Source organism: Monodon monoceros, unplaced genomic scaffold (assembly GCF_005190385.1).
Source record: "Monodon monoceros isolate NGI ecotype Baffin Bay Population unplaced genomic scaffold, NGI_Narwhal_1 Super_Scaffold_21, whole genome shotgun sequence".
Lineage (NCBI taxonomy): Eukaryota > Metazoa > Chordata > Mammalia > Artiodactyla > Monodontidae > Monodon > Monodon monoceros.
The window spans coordinates 11,265,572-11,291,488 of record NW_021703778.1 but is presented as its reverse complement, the minus strand read 5'-3'; the positions used below and the strand labels follow the sequence as shown (position 1 = coordinate 11,291,488).

Below are 25,917 nucleotides of genomic sequence, written 5' to 3'. Positions count from 1 at the left end.
CACACACACACACACACACACACACACACACACACACACACACACACCGTCTACATTTAGAGTTGGTATTACTGAAACACCTAAACATTCCCACTAACTCAACCCAGGCACATGACAAAAGTATGTAAAGAATGATTCTCGAGTAAAAACTTGAGTCTGGACATTGTGCTGCTAACACTGCTACCCACCACCCCACTGTTACCTAGACAGGTCGGAATGTGCCATGCTTCCTCTTTTTCAGCTGCAATTCTAAACTCTTGGAAAGCTTGATGTCTAGGCTGAAATGTAGTACTGCTGGGTGATATAAGAACACTGACGATAGCTATCATTTATTGAGAGTCTTTTATGGACCAAGCGTGATGTTAAGTAGTTTCCATACATCATCTGATGTAATCGTCATGACGATCCAGTGCGGTATGTACTATCATCATCCCTATTTTACAGATGCAGAAACAGAGCTCAGAGAGGTTAAGTAACTTGCCCAAGGTCACAAAGCCAGTAAGTGGCATAGAATGTCCAGGTACATTAAGGAATCCATACTTTTTACCACTGTGCAGTATTCTGCCTGCTGGGTGAGAACTGTGAGCCCCACCTTCACCCAGCAGAGAAGTGAATTTGGGAGTGAATTCGAAGCATTTCAGCCAGGACAAAATGCTAAGTAGCTGGGCTTCCCTGGTGGCACAGTGGTTGAGAATCCGCCTGCCGATGCAGGGGATGCGGGTTCGTGTCCCGGTCCGGGAGGATCCCACATGCCGCGGAGCGGGTGGGCCCGTGAGCCGTGGCCGCTGAGCCTGCGCGTCCGGAGCCTGTGCTCTGCAACGGGAGAGGCCCACGTACTGCGAGAAAAAAAAAAAATGCTAAGTAGCTGCTCTGAAAGGATATTTACAATCATCAACATGGTAGAATTTGCATAATTATGCTGCTAAATATATACATGTCATTTAAAATATAACTGTCCCAGCTAGTATATTAGCACAATTATGCAGAAATAGGGGAAGAAAACATTCTTGGTAGACTTTATTTTGAAAAAAATGAATGTGAGTACCATGTCAAAGAAAATTTTAAAAACAAGAAAACCAGAAACAATTACTGAAGCACACAATTATAATCCATTGTTACACCTATACAGTGGTGCTATTTTAGATATATTTAGTCTGTGCAAGTATTTGTAAAGAAGCTTCAACCCCTAAAAGTAACTTCATGAGTACAGGGTCCTATAACATGTCAAACCAATTTCTGTTGCAATTTCATAATATTAAAAAGCAAATCCGAGTGTTTTTTATATGAAACTCTCAAGTGAAGTTTTACATCCAAGATGTGAAGCTACAAAAACACAGGAGGGAGACTGAGAAATCTGTAGAGATGCTTTCTTTTGGGCACTGCTGGATTCATATACTCTTCAGAAGACCACTTCTATGAAATAGCCCATTAACTGCAGAGTGTTTGAAATCAGAGAGAAAAATTTTCTTTGTCATGTGTACTCAGGAAACTTCCAACGGTAGCTTTTTTTTTTGGAACGCAATTTTGTAATAGCTCTATTGACTTGAAAATGAGTTAAAGACAAAGTAATTTCCCCTTGATCTTGTACGTAGCTCATGTGCTTCGATTTAATGAATTTGGCATCTCTTATAAAGATGCTTCCACAAAGCATCTAGCGGTGACAAATTATATATGGGAGATCTGGAAAACATAGTGTAGAACATATATGATGGTAGCACCTTCCTCCCAAGACGGCCATGGACTTTGGGGTAGGAAAGCGGATTACAACTGCTTTGACCTTCAGAATAGTATGGTTGTCTCTCAGTATCTATGGGGATTGGTTCCGGGAGCCCGTGGATACCCAGATCCGCAGATGCTCAAGTCCCTTATTTAAAAAGGCGTAGTTCAGTCAGCCCTCCATATCCGTGGTTCCACATCCACGGATTCAACCAATCTGCAAAATTCTTTCTGCGGTTGGTTGAAACTGAGGTCGCAGAACCTGCGAATATGGAGGGCCGACTGTAATTCTCAAGTCTGAGCTTCTAGAAGGAAAATGACCTTGAGTGCTGAGGTGGTTTTACCCAGATGATTTCCTTTCAGCAAGGCCTCCCGGAAGAGAGTGGGTCCATGTGACTAAGAGGCCCTGTGCAAGGGAGACAGTGTGTGACAGGTGACTGTGGGTGTGAGACTCTGTCTTGCCAAGGTTGTAAAATTACTTCATTAAACAGCATCATCATCCCTATCCATGGCACATAAAACAGCCCTTAAGAATTGTGAAACTCTAGGACATTTATGTTTTGCTAGTTTGTGTTTATAGCTTGGCTCATATAATGTGAAATATCTCTATCGAAATAACACTCAAAATTCAAGGGTGCTCACTGCAAAGTGACTAATAGCTCTCCTTCCAAATGTATAACAGATTCCTCCTAATAAAGTATTTTTCAAGACATGGTAAACTTGAACTGAGATACTTTTTACACTATTCTGCACCTACAGTAGCTAAATTCAACAGACTAGTCAAGAATTCACTTGGGAGCAGATTCTTGCCTGTCTGGGCCCTTGTATGTGGAGGAAAAGAAGCCACATGACATCTGCTGTGATTTCTAAGGCATCGCAGATGTAGAGAAGTAGAATCCCGTGCCTTAGAATGAAAGGGAAGGAAAATTTCTATGTACAGGAGGAAGCCTGCATGCCAACTGGTAGCTTGGGTCTGTTCTTAATCATTTTACATCACTTTCTCATTTTATGAGCATTAAGTATTTTTGTGTTGGTAGCTTTGAGGAATAGGATACATCCTCGGTTTACCAGTTAATTGAAAGTCTGAATTCATATTTGTGTCATTTAAAATGTTCACAGTGCCTGGCATACCTTTGAAGATTTTCTAAACTATGTTAGGTATCCTGCTAGAGAGGTGATTCTGAAAAAGAATGGTTAATTTTTTTCCTTTTCCTGATTGTATAGTCAAAAGGGAGCCATATCAGACGCCTTGTAAGTAGTTAGACTTGGGATCTTCCCAGAGCAAGGTTTCTTAACTTCTGCACGCTTGGTATTTGGGGCCTGTCCTGTGCATTATAGGGTGTTTAGCAGCATCTCCAGCCTGCCCCCATCCCACTAGATGCCAGTAGCAAACTCCCCTGCAATGCTGCCCCAGTCGCAACAACCGAAGATGTATGTCTCCAGACATTGTCAAATGCTGTCAAATCCAAAACGTGGATCTTGATGATGGTTAGCTCAGTTCTACCCTTTCCCTCTTGGTAAAGCAGCTTCATTATTGTTAGAACTTGCTGTTATCTTTGGTTCAACCAACCTGTGATCAGTCATTCATTGAGAGGCAATCACGTGCCATGTTTATGAACATGGTCTCCAAAGCCAGATAGCCTGGGTTCAAGTGCCTGTTCTAACACTTGTTAGCAGTTGTAAACTTTGACAGATCACTGAGTCTTGCTCTGCCTCAGCTTGCTCGTCTGTAAAATAGAGATAATAATAGCACCTACCTCATAGGACGGAACAACTCATTACAGTTAAGTGCCTTGTGCCATGCCTGGCGTAGCATAAGTGCCGAGTTCCTACTTTGAACAAAGCACTCCACTAAATGCTACTAAGCCCAGAGATGAATACACAGAAATGGCTAGGATAAGGACTGTGCCAGAGGAAGCAGGGAGACAAATTGTTAACTATAATGCTAGGAAATATATAAAGCAGGTGGGCGGGGGATACAGGAGAGAGTAAAAGTAAGTGCGCTCAGAGAATGGAATTAGGTGGGATGAAAGATCCAGATGAGAATGTTTAGACTCTCAAAGCCACTTTTCAGTCCCTATCAGGAGAATAGTGGGGGTCGTACGTTGTCTTGGGACCAGGTGCCAAGAGACAAGCCAGGATTACAGCATCTTCTTAAAATTGCACCTGAGCTGTATGACGGATGCCTAACCAGGTAGCGCTGAAATTATTAGGTTGTCTGATGCCTGTTTTGATGCCTAACAGTGCCTGACCGATTCAGTTATTGTCTGAATTGCTTTCCTGGGTAGCTCTAATTAGGGATCAATAAACGGTTATTGATCTCTTTGTGTGCTTAGCTGGGGACTGATTGCTTTGCAGGGTACAAAGAAACTTAGATGTGTCCCCACCTGCAAGGAATACGAACTGGGAAGACCGTCATAAAACATTAAAAGCATAATAACGAACGTGTAAGCTATGCCGCGGTTAAGCGCAGGAAGCTTCTGAGCTACGAATGCTTATTAAATAACTGGTTTTTAAGAACAATCCCAACAATTGGGTTTCATTCATAGGTGTTGCCCAGGGATGATCTTGTCACCCTAAGAGCGGCAGTGTCTCCTGGTGAAGTGGAGAGAAGAGAGGAAGCTTTACAAGTCACTAAGGGGGACGGTGTCTTTCCCTGAGGCTGGAGGTGCAGGGGGAGATCTGTTCCCAGCATCTCCCAAGTTCAGCTGGAAAGTCAGGACACGTTTTCCTTGAAAACAATGAGGAACAATGAAAGGACTAATAATACACTGTAGGTTAAAGAGGCTTCCATGGGCCAGCTGGAAATCCAACCACCATTTTATTCCAAGTTCTAAACAATGAAAGTAGACGAAAACTTTGCAGTTACAAGCCTACCATAATTTGGGGACGGCTTGTACATAATTAATTCCAAAGAAGTGATACAGAGAGTGATTGCTGTGAGTTCAGAAACGGGAGCATTTTCCTGAACTTAGGCTGGGCTGGAAGCCTTCATGAGAATGCCAAGAGGGACTCGCATTTAAGGAATTTACATAATGGAATGAAAAGATACCATTTGGAAAGACAGATTGGTCTCTATTCAAAATTTGCTGTATTTCTTCCATTATGCTTCCTATAAAAATGACATCTAGATATGATGTTTTGGCAGTCTCAGAGCACATAGGTGCTGATAAATTGAATTATGATTTCATTCACAGGAATATAACTTTATGGTTAAGTAATATTTGCTAGTCATTCCTTAGGCTGCTGAGTTCATTCAAGAGCTGTCTGATAAACGTGATAGTCAACCAACTGACAAATGTCTGAAGCTAGCCCTACTCTTATCCAAGGGATAGTCTATCAAAAATACCGGTGGAATGACTGCCACAAGCTCTGTGTTACTTTGAACAAATCAGTTTCTCAAAAGGGAAAGCCATCCTCTGTCACTAATTAGGTGACATTAAAATGCACCCCTGTATCTCCTCTGAATATTCACGAGGTGCTGTCAATCAGACACCTTAGGTCTGAAACCAGAAACTAAGTCAGAGCAACCTCAATTCTGTGAGATTCAGATGAGCCCCTTTCCTTGCCAACTAAAACGTCTTTCTTCAAAGAGAAGAGGAATAAATGTTTAGGTACAGGTTCAGCCTGGCAAGATCAACTCACTGCAGAATTGGTGTGACTATGACCCAACCTGAAGATGGGGCTCATCTAAAAATAGCCTGATGGCCCAGCAGCTGAATAATCCAGGGCTGCCATGATGTCCCAGCCATTTAACCCCTCTTGTGATTAGTTGTCCTGCTCTCTGGTGGAGTTTACAGAGATTACACTTGTCCTTATTTGAGTTTTGGACTTGATTTTGCATGAATGAAGTGATTCAAAAATATAGCCAGGTCTAAGCATTAATTTGAATTTCCAAAAATTGTGGGTCTTAAAAAGTCTGTATGGACTCTTACAGGGCCAACATGTATTGCCAGTAATACCTACTCTTTGTCCCTGTCCATCTTCAGAGCTGAAGGGATGCAATCTCTTTTTTTTAAGTTTATTTTCTTGAAGTATAGTTATTTACAATGTTGTGTTAATTTCTGCTCTACAGCAAAGTGATTCATATTCTTTTTCATATTCTTTTCCATTATGGTTTAATCACAGGATATCGAATATAGTTAGTTCCCTTGTTGTTTATCCATCCTATATATAATAGTTTGCCTCTGCTAATCCCAAACTCCCAATCCATCCTTCCCCCAACCCCCTTTCCCCTTGGCAACCACAAGTCTGTTCTCTGTGAGTCTATTTCTGTTTCATAGATAAATTCATTTGTGTCATATTTTAGATTCCACACGTAAGCGATGTCATACGATATTTGTCTTTGTCTGACTTACGTCACTTAGTGTGATCATCTCTAGTTGCATCCATGTTGCTGCAGATGGCATTATTTCATTCTTTTTTGTGGCTGAGTAATATTCCATTGTCTGTATGTAACACATCATCTTTATCCATTCATCTGTCAGTGGACGTTTAGGTTGCTTCCATGTCTTGGCTATTGTGAATACTACTGCTGTGAACATTGGGGTGCATGTATCTTTTTGAATTAGACTTTTCATCTTTTCTGGATACATGCCCAGGAGTGGGATTGCTGGATCATATGGCAACTCTATTTTTAGTTTTTTAACTGTTTTTCAAAGTGGCTGCACCAATTTACATTCCCACCAACAATGTAGGATGAAGGGGTTCGATCTCTTAATTGCAGACTTTTAGAAGGAGAAACAGGACACTTCCCAAAAGACCAATGATTGCTACTTCTCTGGTCAAATGATGTTTTCACTGTCATGCAGCCTCAGTTTTTTTTTGTCTTTGTAATAAAGGCAGTGTGTCCCTACTCCTGCAACAAGCACAGGGATCTAAGAAGACCAAAAAAAAAAAAAGAGAGAGAGAGAAAGAAAAACCCATGAGAGAGACCAAGTATACGAAATGCCTTCCTTCTTTTCCCTAGGAATCATTATCTTATCTCTTTGGAGTCCACCCTGAGAATCTGTGGATCAAAAGCAGGTGGGAAGGGCTTCCCTGGTGGCACAGTGGTTAAGAATCCGCCTGCCAATGCAGGGGACATGAGTTCGAGCCCTGGTCCAGGAAGATCCCACATGCTGCAGAGCAACTAAGCCCTTGTGCCACAATTACTGAGCCTGTGCTCTAGAGCCTGTGAGCCACAACTACTGAGCCCATGTGCCACAACTACTGAGCCTGTGCTCTAGAGCCCGCAAGCCACAACCACTGAGCCCGCGTGCCTAGAGCCCGTGCTCCGCAACAAAGAGAAGCCACCATAATGAGAAGCCTGCGTGCCGCAACTAGAGAAAGCCCGTGTGCAGCAACGAAGACCCAATGCAGCCAAATATAAATAAATAAATAAATTTATTTAAAAAAAAAAACAGGTGGGATTGGGGAGCTTCCTTCTGCAGCCCCCGTAGGATCACTCAAGAGACCATCACCCCGTATCCTCTGATACCTTCACTCATTGGAAGGTCAAATACAGGTCTGTATTCAAGTAGCCAGAACGTGAACAAACAGCTATTCATACTGGTTTGTACCTGTACAAAAAAAAAAAAAAGTGCTCTGTCACTTCCAGAGCAGGAATATTGAAAACCGCCCTCAGGGAAAAGGAAGGAAATGCAAAGCAGATGATATAAGGCAGGGTGTAGGCTTGCCCTGGGGAGCGAAGCCTCTCGTCAACTGGGAAGTGGAGCCTCACCCCAGATGGTGAGTGAGTCACAGGAGGTGGCCCAGAGCCCTGCTGGGAGCCCTGGATGGGGGAGGGGGTACACGTGACCAGCTGTGTTTCCTTAGACCCTGCCTTGCCAGTAAGCCTCGGTGTCCTTGTTGTGACCAGGGGATGGCAAGTAGGACCTCCTACGGGTTCTGTTGAAATGAAAACGGGTGTAAAATCGCTTTGTGAACTGGAAAGTTCTCCATAAATAAGAGACTTTATGACATACACCGTGAAGCCATAGCCCCTTTGCATAAAGGAGCAGTAGTAGCGCACGGGCCGCTTGGAGACTGTGTGTCTGAGGCACTGTGTGTCCAGAGGCTGGCTTAGGTCCGTATTCTGGTCTCAGCCGGAACAGCCCGCCCAGACAGTAGGTTGTGAAATAGATTAAAGGCGACCTGGAGTTTTTCCAGGTGCAGTTGCTATGCTGCGCGGAAACCTCCCCTCACGGAAGTCAGCCATTGTGCCCGTCAGGAGCGCAGGCCCGGGTGTGGCTGAGCTTTGCCCAGCCTGCTGGGCCTGCCATGGGCCTGCCACGCATTTTTTGTTTGTTTGTTTTAGTCAAGATCACCAGAGCAGAATGGAAAGAAAACCAGGGGCGTCTAAAATAAGTTCCTTCTAACTAGACAATTGTGTGAGTCTAGAATTCTGCATCTGGCAGGATGCGGTTCTCCTTGGGTTATGGGGGTGAAGAGAAGGGGGGCGCCTCTATTTAACAAGGGGTGGGAGCCCCTTGGGGGAAGGTGGGCCGTGTTTCCTCTGTGTGCCAAGTTCATTCAGCTGCTTACGTTTCCTGCCGTGACCTCGTTCACTGGCTTCCTGTGTTTGAACTTCCTGGGACTTTTCTTGCCTCTGGCATTTTGCATTTACTCTTCCTTTGCCTTGTGCTTCCTTCCACCTTCATCTACCTGGATGGCTCCTCCCTGACGTCAGGGCTTCACCCGAAGGCCATGAGCTCAGCAAGGCACACCTACACACGTACCTGTGCACATACACACTGTATGATTAGTATATCGATATTACAAATATTACACTATAAATAAGTAATATCTGCATATTTATATATATTTATATACATACATATATATATAGGCTTGGCTAAAAAGTTCATTCAGGTTTTTCTGTGATAGTGTATGGAAAAACCCGAAGGAACTTTTTGGCTAGCGATAGATATATATAGATAGATACAGATATAGATGTATTATTATTATTATTTTTTTTTTTTTTACTATGTTGTACCATTACTTTCAACCCCTAGAATGTAAATTCCACCAGGGTAAGCCCTTTGTTTTATTTATTTATTTATTTATTTTATTGGAGTGTGATTGCTTTACAGTGTTAGTTTCCGCTGTACAGTGAAGTGAATCAGCTACACGTATGCATATCCCCTCCCTCCCACCTCCCCCACATCCCACCCCTCTAGGTCGTCACAGAGCACCAAGCTGAGCTTCCTGTGCCTTATGGAATGTTCCCACTTGCTATCTGTTTTACACATGGTAGTGTATATGTGTCAATGCTAATCTCCCAATTCGTCCCACCCTCCCCTTCCCCCCGTGGGTCCACATGTCCCTTCTGTATGCCTGTGTCTCTGTATCTGCCCTGCAAATAGGTTCCTCTGTACCATTTTCCTAAATTGCACATAAATGCGTTAATATACAATATTTGTTTTACTGGCTTCACTCAGTATGACAGGCTCAAGGTCCATCCACATCTCTACAAATGACCCAATTTTGTTCCTTTTTATGGCTGAGTAATATTCTATTGTATATATGTACCACATCTTCTTTATCCATTTGTCTGTCAGTGAGCATTTAGGTTGCTTCTATGACCTGGCTATTGTAAATAGTGCTGCAGTGAACATTGGGGTGCATGTGTCCTTTTGAATTATGGTTTTCTCAGGGTATATGCCCAGGAGTGGGATTGCTGGGTCGTATGGTAGTTCAATTTTTAGTTTAAGGACCCTCCATATTGTTCTCCGTAGTGACTGTATCACTTTACATTCCCACTAATAGTGCAAGAGTGTTCCCTTTTCTCCACATCCTCTCCAGCATTTATTGTTTGTAAATTTTTTGATGATGGCCATTCTGACCGGTGTGAGGTGATACCTCATTGTAGTTTTGATTTGCATTTCTCTAATAATTAGTGATGTTGAGCATCTTTTCATGTTCCTCTTGGCCATCTGTATGTCTTCTTTGGTGAAACGTCTATTTAGGTTTTCTGCCCATTTTTTAATTGGGTTGTTTGTTTTTTTGATATTGAGCTCCATGAGCTGTTTATATTTTGGAGATTAATCCTTTGCTGCTTTGTTTGCAAATATTTTCTCCCATTCTGAGGGTTGTCTTTTCATCTTGTTTATGGTTTCCTTTGCAGTGCAGAAGGTTTTAAGTTTAATTAGGTTCTATTTGTTTATTTTTGTTTTTATTTTCATTACTCTAGGAGGTGGGTCAAAAAGATCTTGCTGTGGTTTATGTCAAAGAGTGTTTTTCCTGTTTTCCTCTAAGAGTTTTACACTGTCCGGTCTTCCATTTAGGTCTTTAATCCATTTTAAGTGTATTTTTGCGTATGGTGTTAGGGAGTGTTCTAATTTTCATTCTTTCACATATAGCTGCCCAGTTTTCCCAGCACCACTTACTGAAGAGGCTGTCTTTTCTCCATTGTATGTTCTTGGCTCCTTTGTCATAAATTAAGTGACCATATGTACGTGGGTTTATCTCTGGGCTTTCTGTCCTGTTCCATTGTTCTATATTTCTGTTTTTGTGCCATTACCATATTGTCTTGATTACTGTGGCTTTATAGTATAGTTTGAAGTCGGGGAGCCTGATTCCCCCAGCTCTGTTTTTCTTAAGATTGCTTTGTCTATTCAGGGTCTTTTGTGTTTCCATACAAATTGTAAAATATTTTGTTCTAATTATGTGAAGAATGCTATTGGTAATTTGATAGGGATTGCATTGAATATGTAGGTTGCTTTGGGTAATATAGTCATTTTCACAATAGTGATTCTTCCAATCCAAGAACATGGTGTATCTCTCCCCCTGTTAGTGTCATCTTTGATTTCTTTCATCAGTGTTTTATAGTTTCTGAGTACAGGTCTTTTGCCTCCTTAGGTAGGTTTATTCCTTGGTATTTTATTCTTTTTGTTGCAGTGGTAAATGGGATTGTTTCCTTAATTTCTCTTTCTGATTTTTCATCATTAGTGTATAGGAATGCCAGAGATTAATTTTGTATCCTGCAACTTTACCAAATTCATTGATTAGCTCTAATAGTTTTCTGGTGGCATCTTTAGGATTTTCTATGTATAGTATCATGTCACCTGCGAACAGTGACAGTTTTGCTTCTTCTTTTCCAATTTGGATTCCTTTTCTTTTTCTTCTCTGATTGTCATGGTTAGGACTTCCGAAACTGTGTTGAATAAGAGTGGCGAGAGTGGACATCCTTGTCTTGTTCCTGATATTAGTGGAAACGCTTTCAGTTTTTCACCATTGAGAATAACGTTTGCTGTGGGTTTGTCATATATGGCCTTTATGTTGAGGTAGGTTTCCTCTATGCCCATTTTCTGGAGAGTTTTTATCATAAATTGGTGTTGAATTTTGTCAAAAGCTTTTTCTCCATCTGTTGAGATGATCATATGGTTTTTATTCCTTAATTTGTTAATATGGTGTATCACATTGATTGATTTGCGTATATTGAGGAATCCTTGCATTCCTGGGATAAATTCCACTTGATCGTGGTGTATGATCCTTCTAATGTGTTGTTGGATTCTGTTTGCTAGTATTTTGTTGAGGATTTTTGCATCTATGTTCATCAGTGACATTGATCTGTAATTTTTATGTGTATTATAACGTCTAGTTTTGGTATCAGGGTGATGGTGGCCTCGTTGAACGAATTTGGGAGTGTTCCTCCCTCTGCAAGTTTTTGGAAGAGTTTGAGAAGGATAGGTGTTAGCTCTTCTCTAAATGTTTGCTAGAATTTGCCTATGAAGCCATCTGGTCCTAGACTTTTGTTTGTTGAAAAAGATTTTGAATTTCAGTTTCAATTTCATTACTTGTGATAGGTCTGTTTATATTTTCTAATTCTTCCTGGTTCAGTCTTGGAAAATTGTACCTTTCCAAGAATTTCTCCCATTTCTTCCAGGTTGTCCATTTTATTGACATATAGTTGTTTGTAGTAGTCTCTGATAATCCTTCGTATTTCTGCAGTGTCAGTTGTGATTGCTATTTTCATTTCTAATTTTATTGATTTGTATCCTCTTCCTTTTTTTCTTGATGAGTCTGTCTAAAGGTTAATCAATTTTGTTTCTCTTCTCAAAGAACCAACTTTTAGTTTCATTGATCTTTGCTATTGTTTTCTTCATTTCTATTTCATTTATTTCTGCTCTGATCTTTATGATTTCTTTCCTTCTACTGACTTTGGGTTTTCTTTGTTCTTTTTTTCTATAGTTGCTTTAGGTGTAAGGTTAGATTGTTTGTTTGAGATTTTTCTTGTTTCTTTGGTGAGATTGAATTGCTATAAACTTCCCTCTTAGAACTGTTTTTTTTGCGTCCCACAGGTTTTGGGTCATCGTGTTTTCATTGTCATTTGTGTCTATGTATGTTTTTATTTCCTCTTTGATTTCTTCAGTGATCTCTTGGTTATTTAGTAGTTCACTGTTTAGCCTCCATGTATTCGTGTTATTTACAGTTTTTTCCCTGTAATTGATTTCTAATCTCACAGCATTGTGGTCAGAAAAGATGCTTGATATGTTTTCAGTTTTCTTAAATTTTCCGAGGCTTGCTTTGTGACCCAAGATGTGGTCTATCCTGGAGAATGTTCTGTGTGCACTTGAGAGGAAAGTGTATTCTGCCACTTTCAGGTGGAATGTCCTATAAATATCAGTTAAGTCTATCTGGTCTATTGTGTCATTTAAATCTTGTGTTTCCTTATTAATTTTCTGTCTGGATGACCTGTCCATTGGTGTAAGTGGGGTGTTAAAGTCCCCCACTATTATTGTGTTACTGTCAGTTTCCCCTTTTATAGCTGTTAGCATTTGCCTTATGTATTGAGGTGCCCCTATATTGGGTGCATATATATTTATAATTGTTATAGCTTCTTCTTGGATTGATCCCTTGATCATTATGTAGTGTCCTTCCTTGTCTCTTGTTAACATTCTTTATTTTAAAGTCTGTTTTATCTGATATGAGTATTGCTATTCCCGCTTTCTTTTGATTTCCATTTGCATGGAGTATCTTTTTCCATCCCCTCACTTTCAGTCTGTATGTGTTCCTAGGTCTGAAGTGGATTTCTTGTAGACAGCATACATATGGGTCTTGTTTTTATATCCATTCAGCCAGTCTGTGTCTTTTGGTTGGAGCATTTAATCCATTTACAGTCAAGGTAGTTTTCGATATGTATGTTCCTATTACCATTTTCTTAATTGTTTTGGGTTTGTTTTTGTGGGTCCTTTTCTTCTCTTGTGTTCCTGCCTAGGGAAGTTCCTTTAGCATTTGTTGTAAAGCTGGTTTGGTGGTGCTGAATTCTTTTTGCTGAACTTTTGCTTGTATGTAAAGCTTTTGATTTCTCCATCTGAATGAGATCCTTGCCAGGTAGAGTAATCTTGATTGTAGGTTTTTCTCTTTCATCACTTTAAGTATATCCTGCCACTCCCTTCTGGCCTGCAGAGTTTCTGCTGAAAACTCAGCTGATAACCTTATGGGGAGTCCCATGTATGTTATTTTTTGCTTTTCCCTTGCTGCTTTTAATATTTTTTCTTTGAATTTAATTTTTGATAGTTTGATTAACATGTGTCTTGGAGTGTTTCTCCTTGGTTTTATCCTGTATGGGACTCTGTGTGCTTCCTGGACTTGGTTGGGTATTCCCTTTCCCACTTAAAGAAGTTTTCGACTATAATCTCTTCAGATATTTTCTCAGACCCTTTCTTTTTCTCTTCTTCTTCTGGGACCCCTATAATTCAAATGTTGGTACATTTAGTGTTGTCCCAGAGATCTCTGAGATTCTCTTCAATTCTTTTCATTCTTTTTTCTTTATTCTGCTCCTCGGCAGTTATTTCCACCTTACTGTCTTCCAGCTCACTTATTCGTTCTTCTCCCTCAGTTATTCTGTTATTGATTCCTTCTAGTGTATTTTTCAGTTCAGTTATTGTATTGTTCATCTCTGTTTGTTCTTTAATTCTTCTAGATCTTTGTCAAACATTTCTTGTATTTTCTCGATCCGTGCCTCCATCTTTTCCCAAGATTCTGGATCATCTTTACTATCATTACTTTGAATTCTTGTTCAGGTAGGTTGCCTATTTCCTCTTCATTTATTTGGTCTTGTAGGTTTTCACCTTGCTCCTTCATCTGTAACATATTTTTTTGTCATCTCAGTTTGTTTTTTTTTTTTAATGGGTGGGATTCTGTTTCTGTCTTCCTGGTTGTTTGGCCTGAGGCTTCCCGCACTGGAGTTTGTAGGCTGTTGGGTAGAGCCGGGTCTTGGTGCTGAGATGAGGACCTACGGGAGATCTCACTCTGATGAATATCCCCTGGGGTCTGAGGTTCTTTGTTAGTCCAGTGGTCCTGACTCAGAGCTCCCACCACAGGAGCTCAGGCCCGACCCCCAGCTTGTGAACCAAGATCCTGCAAGCTGTGCAGGGTGGCAAAAAAAAAAAAGGAGCAGAATAATAACAAAGAGTAAAAAATAAAATAAGATGAGAAAACTAACAGATATGTTAGAAAAAATAAAAATATAGGTGAAACAACAGCCAGAAGGTAAAACAGAACCACAGTAGCATACACACAAAAAACAAACAGCTGGAAAAGGCCTTGGCTGTGGGAGGCGGGGCTTTGGTGGGGGCGGGGTTTAGGCTGGGGCAGGGTCTAGGTTTAGAACCCGCATGATCGGGAAAGGCCCTGGGGTTGGGGGGGGGGGCTTAGGGTCAGCACGGCTGGAGGGGCCCAGGAACGCCTCTGGCCTCGAAGGCCAGAGGAGCAGGCCCAGGACCCCAGCAGGCTTTCTGGGCCCGAGTGGGCGGGGGAAACACTAGGTGCATTCCCCCCAGCCTCTGATTCCGGAGGCTCCTTCCCTGTTCGTCTCTCCTCTTCTCACTGCCCGCCCCACCCGCCCCATGACCCGTGCAGCTGGAGGGGGCCCTGAAAGGCAGGGGACCAGGCCTGGAAGCCCAGCAGGCTTCCCAGGGCCCAGGTGGGTGGGGGAAACTAGCCACATCTCCCCTGATCCTCCGATCCTGGAGGGCCCCTCCCTGTCTGCCCCTCCTCCTCTTCTCCCCCTCCCTACGCCCCTAGGACCAGCATGGCTGGAGAGGGCCCCAGAAGGTGGAGAACCCAGCCCGGGACCCAGCAGGCCTCCCGGGGCCTGATTGGGCAGGGGAAATGCTAGCTGCACTCTCCCCTGATCCTCCGAGCCCCCGAGGGTCCCTCCAGGTGTGGGAACCCCTCCCCTCTCCCAGCCACCCCTCAGGGGCACCGGTCCCATCCGGCCTCCACTTTTCCTCCTACCCAGTCGCTCGGGGGTTCCTCCTGTCTCCTTGAGTGTCGAGGTCCCCCACCAGCATCTGGCAGGTGCCCTAGTTGTGGGGAGACGTGAACTGCATGTCCTCCCACTCACCACCTTGACTCCACCAAGCCCTTTGTTTTATTCACCACTAATGCCCCAGCAGTTAGAATTGTGTCTGGCATAGTTGATGCCAGAAAAATCGTTGCGGAATGAATGAACTTGAAGGGATAAAAGGAAGCCTTACGTATCCATCAGGTTTTGCCTGTTATAATGTGCTTGTGCATGTATTTTCTCCTTTGCCCTCCTTCCCCATGTCACTGTAGGAGGACAGCCCTGTGGGACAGCTAAGGCAGTTGTTCTCCTAGTTTGATGGTTGAGGAAACTGAGACTCAGAGACATGCAGTGATTTATGAGCACTGATTTGTATCTCCCCTTGAGTGTCTGTTGGCCAACTCAGCATGTCCAAAAACGAACTCCTCTCTTCCCATCTCGGGTATGACTACTTCTTTCATCCATTACTTGGGCCAAAAGCCTTGGTGTCTTATTGACGCTGTCTCTCACATTCCACACGGGACAGTAGAGGATGCTCTCGGAGCTGTATCCGATGATGCCCAGACTCCAGCCCTTGCTCTCGACCTCACTGCCACCACGCCAATCAGTTTCTTCTCATCTGCTCTGCTCCTCAGTCATTCAGGGGCAAAGTCATACCAGCAGAGGGACAGCTGAGAGAGGTCAGGACAGTGGAGAGTATGTGAGGGGGTCTCCCAGGTAAGGAGCAGGAAAATTAAAAGGAATTCCCACACAGTATTGATGGCTGGCAGTGAAGGAGGTAAGGCCAGCCTGCAGGCAAAGAGCTGGTTTGTGTGAATGGGAACAGAAGACAACCGAAGATTGCTGTTCTTAAAGGGGATTTTGGAGTTTCAGATCTAGAACGTAAAACTGTATCAAGTAAGAATTTAAGGTCAGAGAATGTCTGAAGAAGAGCTTGGGGATCTTAGTGCCAAATTTCTGAAAGGGTTATTGGTGCGAATGTTGAAGCTCTCAAAGGTCATGGCCTGGGGTGTGGCAGCCAGGAGGCCAACTTCCTGTGCTGAGGTCATCCAGGGATGTGCAGGAATTTCCTGGATGCTGGTAGGGAACTTCAGGATGAGTAATTCAGAGCCCAGAAGCAGGGGAGATGTTGAGGGTTTGGACAGATTACGGATTGAAGTGGCAATGGGAAGATAGAACAGCCCTGGTCTCCTTTCTCCATGAGCAGAGGGCAGGGGGAGAGACAGCAGCCTTCAAGGTCAGGGTTATAGATGATATTTCTTCATGAGCCTCTGTGTGCTCCGTCCTCCTCTAAGGACTGAGGATGCAAGAAAAGGTGCGAGATGTGGTTGTTATCCCCAAGGAGCATGCAGTGGTACCCAGGCATTACTGTTGCCTACGAAATATTTAGAGGTACGTGTCATTGTAGCCCCGTTGCAATTACCACTAACTCTGTTAATATCTCCTCAATAAATCTAGGTGTTTCCATGAGAAGTTAAATTTATTGGGCATTTTTAGAAGAATGTCCTTAGTTATCAGCTCTTTCACCAATAGGTTACCTTTGGGCAGAAATAGAAAGCTCGTGGCTCAGAGTCCTCCTTAAAGCTTTACCACAAATTCAGATCATTTGAATTCCAGTACTCTGTTGAATTCATCTAAAAACAGTGTCTTCAATTACTCTGGATTTTTTTCCCTCATAGCAAAGAATCGGGGCATGAACAAACAAGGGCATGGCCTAGATTTCAACCTGTTCACTATTCAAGTTCTGGGAAAAACGCCTTCGGCACTGCCAAGACGAAAGGGTTTTAAGTCACTTAGATTGCTCCTAGAAAAAAAAATTGACTTTGTGAAAGGCAGGCATTGCTTAAGAATGATGATACTTGCCACGTCCACAGCAGCTCACATGGTACCTAGCACATATTAAGTGCTCAGAAATGTTTGTTGATGACTCATTGACCATTTATCACTTTCTGAAGGGGAGAGGGGTGACAGGGAATGAGCAGGAACCAGAAAAATAATTACAAAATATTAGAACTAGAAGGGAATGATGGACCACCTAGCAAGTACTCTCAGAAAGGCAGCCCTGTTTACTATAGTGGTTGCTGACTATCCTGTACCACCATGTTCCAAAGTTAGTAACTGGTTACAAAGGTAAATGCGGACTTGGGACCTCATCACATCAGCTTGGTTGGCTGGTGTCAGCCAGCTCCCAGCACTTTGGGATATTTAAAAACATTTCCTTAGGGGTTTATTATAGGGGAATTCCATTCTCATACTACTTGTTTTTTAATAGCCATTAACTTACGTAGATACACAATGATAAAGACTTAATTCAGGCTTAAGGAGGCCTCAGTTAGTCCAAAGACAAGTCCCCAGTCAAAAAACATTGAAAGTGAGAACTTAAATCAAAGTCGTATGAATGGACTCACTGGCTAAAAATATCTCCCCAAATGCAGATTTTTTTTTTTCCCCTTCCCTGGACTCTGCAGACAGAGAGCAGACCACGAGCAGACTGGGTTTTGCTTCACCTTCACAGGCAGACATGGGGCTCGCAGGAAAGCTGGTTGTAGCAACAGGAATTTAATACTGGGATCAGCACGTTCTCTGGATTGGATTTGAATTTTTTATTAATATTATGCTTGGACCCCGAGAAAATTCATTCAGCCAGCCCGACTTATGACACTAAATGACTAGTTAACCATACATACTAATCACATAAATATGGTTTATGGAATGATATAAAATGGTTTCTGAAATCACTTTTAAACCGTCTTTTCAACAGTAATTATACCTGCCCTGGAATACCTTAAACCAAGCGATACTGGCAACAATTAACTGAAGCATCTTTACTCTTCTGGTGATTATCGTACAAAATTGCCACTGCAATAAAATGACAGGGTTGTTTTAATTTCTCTTCTTCCACTGCATTTCTCTTTTTTCCCCTTTCCCATTAAAACATACTTCATAACATTTCATCATGGGAGAAGTCTGCCTAAGTTTCCAGTTGCTGAAATTTAGTTAAACCATAAAATTGTTTCCAGATTACCAACCATGAAATGGAAAGACAATCTTATTTATGAATTTATAAATCAGATAATCTCCCTCAAATGAGTCCTGAAACCAGAAACACTTTGATGATTAAACAGGAGGGAAAAAGTTTTCTCATTACCATGTGTCAAAAGAATTGTATTTCTGTGAAGTGGATTTGGCCAAGACGGTGGAACACGCATGTGCAATCCGTGTGCACAGCGCCTGGGGCATGCACTGTTTCCTGAGCAGGGGGAGAGAATCGCTCTCCCTTGACCGTCAAGCTCAAGTGTACTGAACTCTCAAGGTTCTGACAGATCATGTCTCCTTCCTGGTGACCCCACCGGTGACATAGCCTGGAGGAGGCCACCCAAGGAGCATCCAGTCCTGTCCTCACAGATACAAAAAGGAGAACAAGTGTGTGGATATCTGGACTAAACACAGGGCTTTTGCTCTACAGCATCCAGACCCTCATCCTATGTCAACGTCATCCCTGGGTAGTCAGGAGAGTGGGGCGCCGTTTGGGGGTTTTCTTTCTCTGCATCCTAAAACCGTTGTCTAGGGGAAGATGGGTGAGAAGCCAAGTACCTACTGAGCCAAGGAGGATGCCAAAGGCATGTACGAAGCCCTATGGACACCCCTCTGAGAGGACCCACCTGTGCTGAACCATTCGGCAGTTCTCACCATGGTGATGAATCTGTTGACGGTCAATGTCTTGAATCTGGAATGATTCTAGTGCTTTGTTTCAGTTTTTAATGCTGTTGCCCTCCTTTGTTAGACCAGTTAATGAAAGCTGGTGACCAGAGAGGGACCAGAGAGTACACTGATTTAGCCCTAATCAGGACCGTGCCTAGGCCAGCACTGGAATCCATCTGCCGTTTCTCTCCCACCAGACTCTTGCTTATTCTCTGCATCTGTGGACTTACCTACTGTTTACATCTCTTAATGTGATTGTCTCTTGAGTGTAGTCAGTCTCCACACCTTCGTATCCTGCACTACAGCTTCACAGAACCCGTTAAGCCTCTTCCTAACCAAAGCTGTCTAGACCCTAAGAATGTCCTGCCATTTTAAAAGAAATGAAATCCTTTGCATTTGCCTAGGATTGAATAAGAGCGTTAAACTCGTACATCTCGGGGTAGCTCTCCGCCACTCTTAAGGTCTTGAGTTTGGCTTCCAGCATTACTGTGGGAAGAATGGGGGTTCTGGACAACTTCTACCTGGAACTCAGCAGGTCCTCCCAGAAGTGGTCCATTTCCCAAGAGCTCATTTGTGTGAGTCTGTACCCCCGACACATGGAGACCAGCCACCACCCCATCGTTTCCGAGCTGCCATGCAACTTGGGTCTGATAAACTTGGGATCTCCCATGGGTATTTACTAACCTGCTTTCGTGAGTGGAATTTCTTACTTATTTTTCTCTTTGGCAATGCACTGCTTAATGGCAGACAGGCCGCCAAGAATACACGTATAACTGAAAATGCTCTGCAGCTCAGAGGTTTAGCGTTCACAGCTATGCCTGAAAACACTTGGAAAGTCATTCCGGGTAGATGCATATCTCTTCTCACTGTTTGAGATTTCTTCTTTCCACACTATTAGAACAAAGAGATCATGCTATTAATACTTAATTTTTCCCCCCAGTGGGTTGACAACCATTAACTCTCCAGACTGCACGACTTACATCCAAGAAACCCAGTATTGTGATACAACCATCCATTTTAAACTAAAGAAAATGCATGGAATTCTGAAGTCAGAAGCTTGCGATTGTGAAATGAATCTCAATGGGTTTTTTTTACGGCACTAAGAGTTATATTCCAAAGGCAAAACGCAAGACCAAAAAGTTGTGTATGAACAAAATTACCCTTGAAAGTCCTCTTGATTGCCATGAAGTTCAAGATACAGATACAGCGTCTCTCGTGAAGTCCAGCATATCAGTTATTTTGTTCTAGTGAAAGAACAGACCACCATGACTTTTTCTGTTGGGTACCAGGTAAAGTAGTTGGCTTGTATTTAAAAGCCACAGTGTCTGAAAGTGCTGTTTGTAGCCCAGGAATCATCACCATTGCCCATACTACAAGAGGCCCATGGGACTGAGACCCCCCGTGAAGAACGGGGTGCCTTTTCTGTCTCAGGCTGGGACTAGACACTTGCTGATGGGATACAATGGCAGTCCAGGTGTCCACACTGTTCTGATTCTTCTCCCTTCTCTTTTATTGTCTTGAACTACCAAGTAGGTATAACTGAATTCACATGCCAGTGCGTGTGTGATGGCTGTCCTTAGCAGAGGTCACTCTGTGGTGGTGATTTGATAATGTATTGGGAATACTGGTAATAGTTCCTTGGCACTGCCATTGTCTGACGTACAGAAATGTGAGCCAGTTTCAAAAGCTACATGAATTGTGCGTAGCACCGGAGAGCCCTGAACAGAGAGGTGTAGTATCTGTGCATAATATCAAAATTGGGAAGAGTTTTTATTTAGGTCTTGAGATAACCAAGTTGTTAGGGGTATTTGTTTTCCTGCTTGATCCTGTAAAAGCCCCCAGGTTCCTATGACATTGAGTTGAGGACCCTCTACCCTCAAGGAAGACATTGATGTCAAGCACACTTTTCCGTGTTCGTAAGAGACATTCGCTTTGTGTTGCTCTTGGGCTCTACAACAAGTTTTACTCCAAACACACAACGAACATCTCCATCATTTACACCAAAGTCAGTCAGCAGCCTCCCAGCTGCGGGGAGGAACACAGCTCAGAAGTGGCCTAGGGTCCCCCTGGTGCAGAGGTCAAATAGTAAAAGAAGGGCAGAAAGGCTCAAAAACACAAAGATGCACAAAGAGAATTATTTCCAAGCTTTTCCGTTTTCCATGAGGCCTCTGCTGGTCTGTCCAGTGTCTTTTCAGTAAGGTCATCGGGTTAATACTAAACTATGTCCATCAAATCTTGAGCTCAGTGGGAATTTGCAGGCTCGGTAGCTTCCCCAAGCCAGGTTGGGGTGAACTTTGGAGGCCTGCTAAGTGGAACTTTTATAACCCTCAGATGATCATTCGCCTAGACAAACCAGTCTCAAAGTCAACATAAGCTTTAACAAACAATTCTCTTGTTTTACAGAGAGAGGATGCAAGCCATGGAGAAACAGATTGCCAGTTTAACTGGCCTTGTTCAGTCTGCGCTTTTTAAAGGGCCCCTTACAAGTAATAGCAAAGATGCATCTAGGTAAAAAAAAAAAAAAAAAAAAAAAAAAAAAGCAAACCAATTCAAAGTACTTCAATCTGTTTCTCTTTAATGATTAAGATCATTCATTCATTCCAATCGTTTTCTTGTAATCATTTCAAGGCTGAAAATACCCGCATCTCTATGAATCATGGTTTGTTTGCTTGTCTATTTCTGGTAATTCTTTGGCCCAAGAAGGGTAAATGGGCTTCCCAGTGCATGTGGCTTCATGGACCACTGTGCAGTGCCTGCCGCCGCCATCCACATGTATCCACATCCTCCGTCATCTGAGGGCCATGAGCGTGCCTCAGCTGCGCACCTGGGAAGCCTTTTCCATCCCGGCCAGTAGTGGTGCTGACGCTGAAATACCTTCATTGCTTAATACCCTCACTAACCGCTGCTGATGGCTCCGCATAGTGAATGGAGGGGGGGGACGCAGTTGGGAAACCGGATCGCTGACTCTCTTTTTCTTTCCTTCAGCGAGAAAATGATGAAAACCACAGCCAGTAAGAACCACACAGATGGTGCAGGTGAGTGTCCTCCAGACGGGCAGGAGGCCTGGAAGGGTGCCTTTGATGAGCCTGGTTTGCTTCCAGACGTATTAACCTCTCCCCAAGTCACCTATATGATGCAACTTCAGAGGCTTCTGGGGTAACTCCCTACACCACCCCTTCCCTGCTTAATGCTGAAATTCCAGATGAGTCATTAGTCCTCTCCCTTCAGTCTTCATTTATTCACTTCCTCATTCATTTATTCATTTATGAGGCCATATATCCAACAAATGCTTATATGCCTGATACTGGACCAGGGCAGTGGACATCACTAGGACAGGGCTCCCTGCTCCCTAATCCGATGCAGAAAATGGATCTGGGACAGGTCATTATATGTGTGCTGAGTGTTAAGAAAAAAATGCAGGATGAATGTTTACCCAACAGAGCTGGCCTCAACCCAGGCCCTTTCCCTGAGGAAGTAAAACAAACTGAGGCCGAAAGGATGAGGACAGAAGGAAAGAGCCACTCAAGTAGAGAGCAAAGCATGTACAGATGCTGTGGTGAGGAATTTAGATACTATTCTAAGTGCAGAGGGAAGGCAGTGGAAGGTTCTACAGTGGGGAAGGGCCTCAGCCCAGCTGCAGGATGTGACCGGATGAGAAAGGGGCATGAGCTGATAGGGAGCCCCCATGGGTCAAGGCAGGAGAAAGAGGCGTGCTTGGACCAGGGCCTGCTTTCAAATGCCAGCATCCCCTCAAAGAGGTCCCGGTTATAGCCCCTGTGCCCTTTACTAGTATCCAGGTGTATTTGATGTCCATCTTATCCTGTAGACTCAAGGTGGGCCTCTCTCAAGAATGTGAAGTCTTCCCTTCCCTTGGGTTGGAAATAGAAATCGTCACCAGGGACATGCTTGGCTACTGAATTACTCAGAAAGCATGTGGCAAGTTGGGTGAAACCCCTAATTTGGAGGAAGCCCCACAGAGTGTAGTGCCACACGGTAGAATGGACAGAACTGGGGACTTCAGTTGAGACGTCTATTGGTCCTGGTTCCGCTCCAGCCAAGTTCAGGCCCTTCAGCCGTAAAGCCAGCAGGGCTGCTCTTCCAGCATTCCAAGTCCTCATGGGATTGGTTGGTTTACTTAGAAATCAGTCAGTGACCTTGGTGGCAGCCAGAGAATCGTTTCATGGAAATTGCTGAGCTTGTCTTCATAGCAACTGCCAGGTTGCTTTGGAGATACTTATTCATCTATTTTCTGATCTATTATGAACCTACAGAAGAAAAGGCGCTTACTGAACTCGTAGAAACAGCAGAAGGGTGGTTGCCGGGGGTGGGGGACATGGGAGATGTTGGTCAAAAAGTACCAACTTCCAGTTAGAAGATGAATAAGTTCTAAGGTACAGCATGGTGATTGTAGATAACAGTGTTGAACTATATACTTGAAAGTTGCCAAGAGAATAGGTCTTAAATGTTCTCTCCCCAAGAAAGACATGGTAATTATGTGACAGGATGGGCGAGTTAGATAATAATCATATGGCAATATGTAAGTGTATCAAATCAACACATTGTACACCTTAAAGTTGTACAGTGTTACATGTCAATTATAACTAATAAAGTTGGGGGGTTGGGAGGGGGAAGCTACCAAACACTAAAACATTTTACTCCTCTGGATTCTATTCTAGAAATTATTCATGTCCAATACCATTGTTCTAATCGATATGTACATGCTGTTTTGTATTCTTCTTTATTCCTTTTCCCTTTTGGTAAAATAATAATTAATAGTAATAATAGGAAGCATTTAGTGAAGTTTCCTATGTACCGGGCACTGTTCTAAGTGCTTTTCTAACCTGAACTTGTTACCCCTGACGCAGCTTCATGGGATAGGTACACTCATGATTCCCATGTTCCAGATGACGACACTGAACACACATCCATACACACATGACACACATCAGCGTGCTCCACCAAGCGTGACATGATATCTCATAACATCATGATACCTCATCCTTTTGTGTTAAGGTGCCCCAGTCCCTTTAAAGAAATGTAGGTTGCTTCATTTCTTCGTTTTGAAAAAGTTTGCAAATGTCTTTTTTGAAGCATGGGGGAAGGAGCAGGTGTCATTACTTTGGGATGCATTTCCCAGAGTGGAGTTAATAAAGCCAAAGGGACAAACAGCTCAGTGGCACTGGTGACACATGCCAGTTCTCTCTTCTGAAAGGCTGGGCCAATTTTCGATGCCACTGGTAACACACGCGTGGGTTTGCTCCCCTGCGTCTCTGCTGAGGTTGGTCTTTCTCATTCTAATCTGTCAGGGCTACATGTGGTCCACAGGGCTTTCGTTGCCATAGCAGCCTTGTACGGCGTGCAAAATACGTTCTTCCAGAATCCTACGAAGTTAGCGACGAGAAGTATTATCCCTGTTCTGTAGACAAGTACACGGAATTATGTAGTAAGTCAAGGAAGCTCATTTGGCCAAGGGTACATGAAAAAGGGAAACCCAGACTTGCTGTTACTTTAGGAATATTTGGTTGACCGTGGGTATAAGAGAACAGAAGGAACTTCCCATTTCACAGTCATAGCCTGTGTTTTATAGTGTATTGTATCATTTAAACACATAACCCTGTAAAGAAGATGTTAGCTGTGGAGCTACTAAGATTCGCAGCCAGTCTGGCCAACCCCAAACCCGTTAAATTCCCATCAAATGTGTACTTAATAAGATTTATATTAAGATATACCTGACTGAAGTAAGTTACCTAAGAGCGGACTTGGTAGGAGGAAGAAGAGGCTGTTGCCTGGAGAGGGTGAGGTGCAGGGAAGGGAGGTTCTGAGGATAAACTACCTGCTGACTCTCCTCCCTAGACTAGAATGTGACCACCCCACTTGTGGGTTCAGAGAGCGGGTCCCAGGTCCCGTGACTAATCTGAAGCGGAACTCATTTACTACTTGGGGTCCCCACCCACCAGATCAGCTCCATCCATAGATTTTGGGGCACCTGCCTATAGCTCTCAGCCTGTCACCACTGCCACCTGCTGCCACTCCAGGTGGGGCTCCTCCCCCTCACTCTGCTTAGAGAAATAATCACAGCCAGGGCTTCCCTGGTGGCACAGTGACTAAGAATCCGCCTGCCAGTGCAGGGGACCCCGGGTTCGAGCCCTGGTCCAGGAAGATCCCGCATGCCTCAGAGCAACTAAGCCCGTGCACCACAACTACTGAGCCTGTGCCCTAGAGCCCGTGAGCCACAACTACTGAGCCTGCGTGCCACAACTACTGAGGCCCACGTGCCTAGAGACCATGCCCTGCAACAAGAGAAGCCACTGCAGTGAGAAGCCCGCACACCGCAACGAAGAGTAGCCTCCACTCACCGCAACTAGAGAAAGCCCATGTGCAGCAACGAAGACCCAACACAGCCAAAAATAAACTAAATTTTTTTAAAAATTTAAAAAAATAATAATCACAGTGGGGTCCTTCTGTGCCAGACACCAGGCGGAGCAGTTTATGTGTTAATTCCATCATCCTGCACAATCACCCTTACAACCATTTTACAGATGAGGAAACTGAGGGAGAGAGAGAGAGGTTAAGTCAGTTGCCCAAGGTCACACAACTAGGAAGTGGGTGCTGAGAATGACTTCCAGGTTTCTGGTTTAAATACTTGAGTGAATAATAGTGCCATTGGCTAAAATGAGTTCAAAAGAGATTTGGGGGAAATAAGAAGAAATAATAAATTCAACCTGCTTGTGGAAAAGTCCTGTAGCAGCATGAAGGTATGGGGACGGGGCTGTAAAGAGAATCGTGTGCTGGAGGCAAAGATGTGGAGGACGTTGGCGGGTGGCGTTGTGGAAGTGACCTCCCTTGAAGTCATGTCCAGTGAGAGAAGAAGCAGGCCAGGATTCAGAAGGTTGGTCGAGGAAGAAATTAGGAAAGAGGCTGGCCAAGATGGGCTGTGGAGAGGGAAGAAGACGAGGGAAAGGAAAGTTTCAGTTATTGAGAAGGAAAGGAGTGACTGACGAAGCCCAGCATCACATCAGGGTGCCATCATGGCAACCCAGCGTCTGTTGGATTGACAGCTGACCACTGGCCACCTTCTAAAGGGCCAGTGCAGTGAATGATGGAGCTGGAAACCGGATTTAGTGGATTAAGAGGTTATAGATGAGGAAATTTTATACATGAGCATAGGTTCCATAAAGAAACTCGGTTGTGAAAGACATATTTTAAACCCGTTATCGGTACTCAAT

General features: G+C 43.5%; 1 protein-coding gene across 18 annotated transcripts in view; it reads left to right on the top strand.

The window, feature by feature from the left end:
• The window catches only part of KIAA1217 (KIAA1217 ortholog), a 774,831-nt gene that overhangs the window by 702,178 nt on the left and 46,736 nt on the right, over positions 1 to 25,917 (top strand). For 12 of the 18 annotated variants that reach the window (XM_029236747.1, XM_029236752.1, XM_029236745.1 and 9 more), the window contains 2 exons: positions 21,095 to 21,199; positions 21,677 to 21,726. In XM_029236747.1, coding sequence (XP_029092580.1) covers positions 21,095 to 21,199; positions 21,677 to 21,726 — 155 coding nt within the window. The remainder of the gene's footprint in view (positions 1 to 21,094; positions 21,200 to 21,676; positions 21,727 to 25,917) is intronic. The other 6 variants (XM_029236750.1, XM_029236749.1, XM_029236759.1 and 3 more) reach the window with 1 other exon arrangement.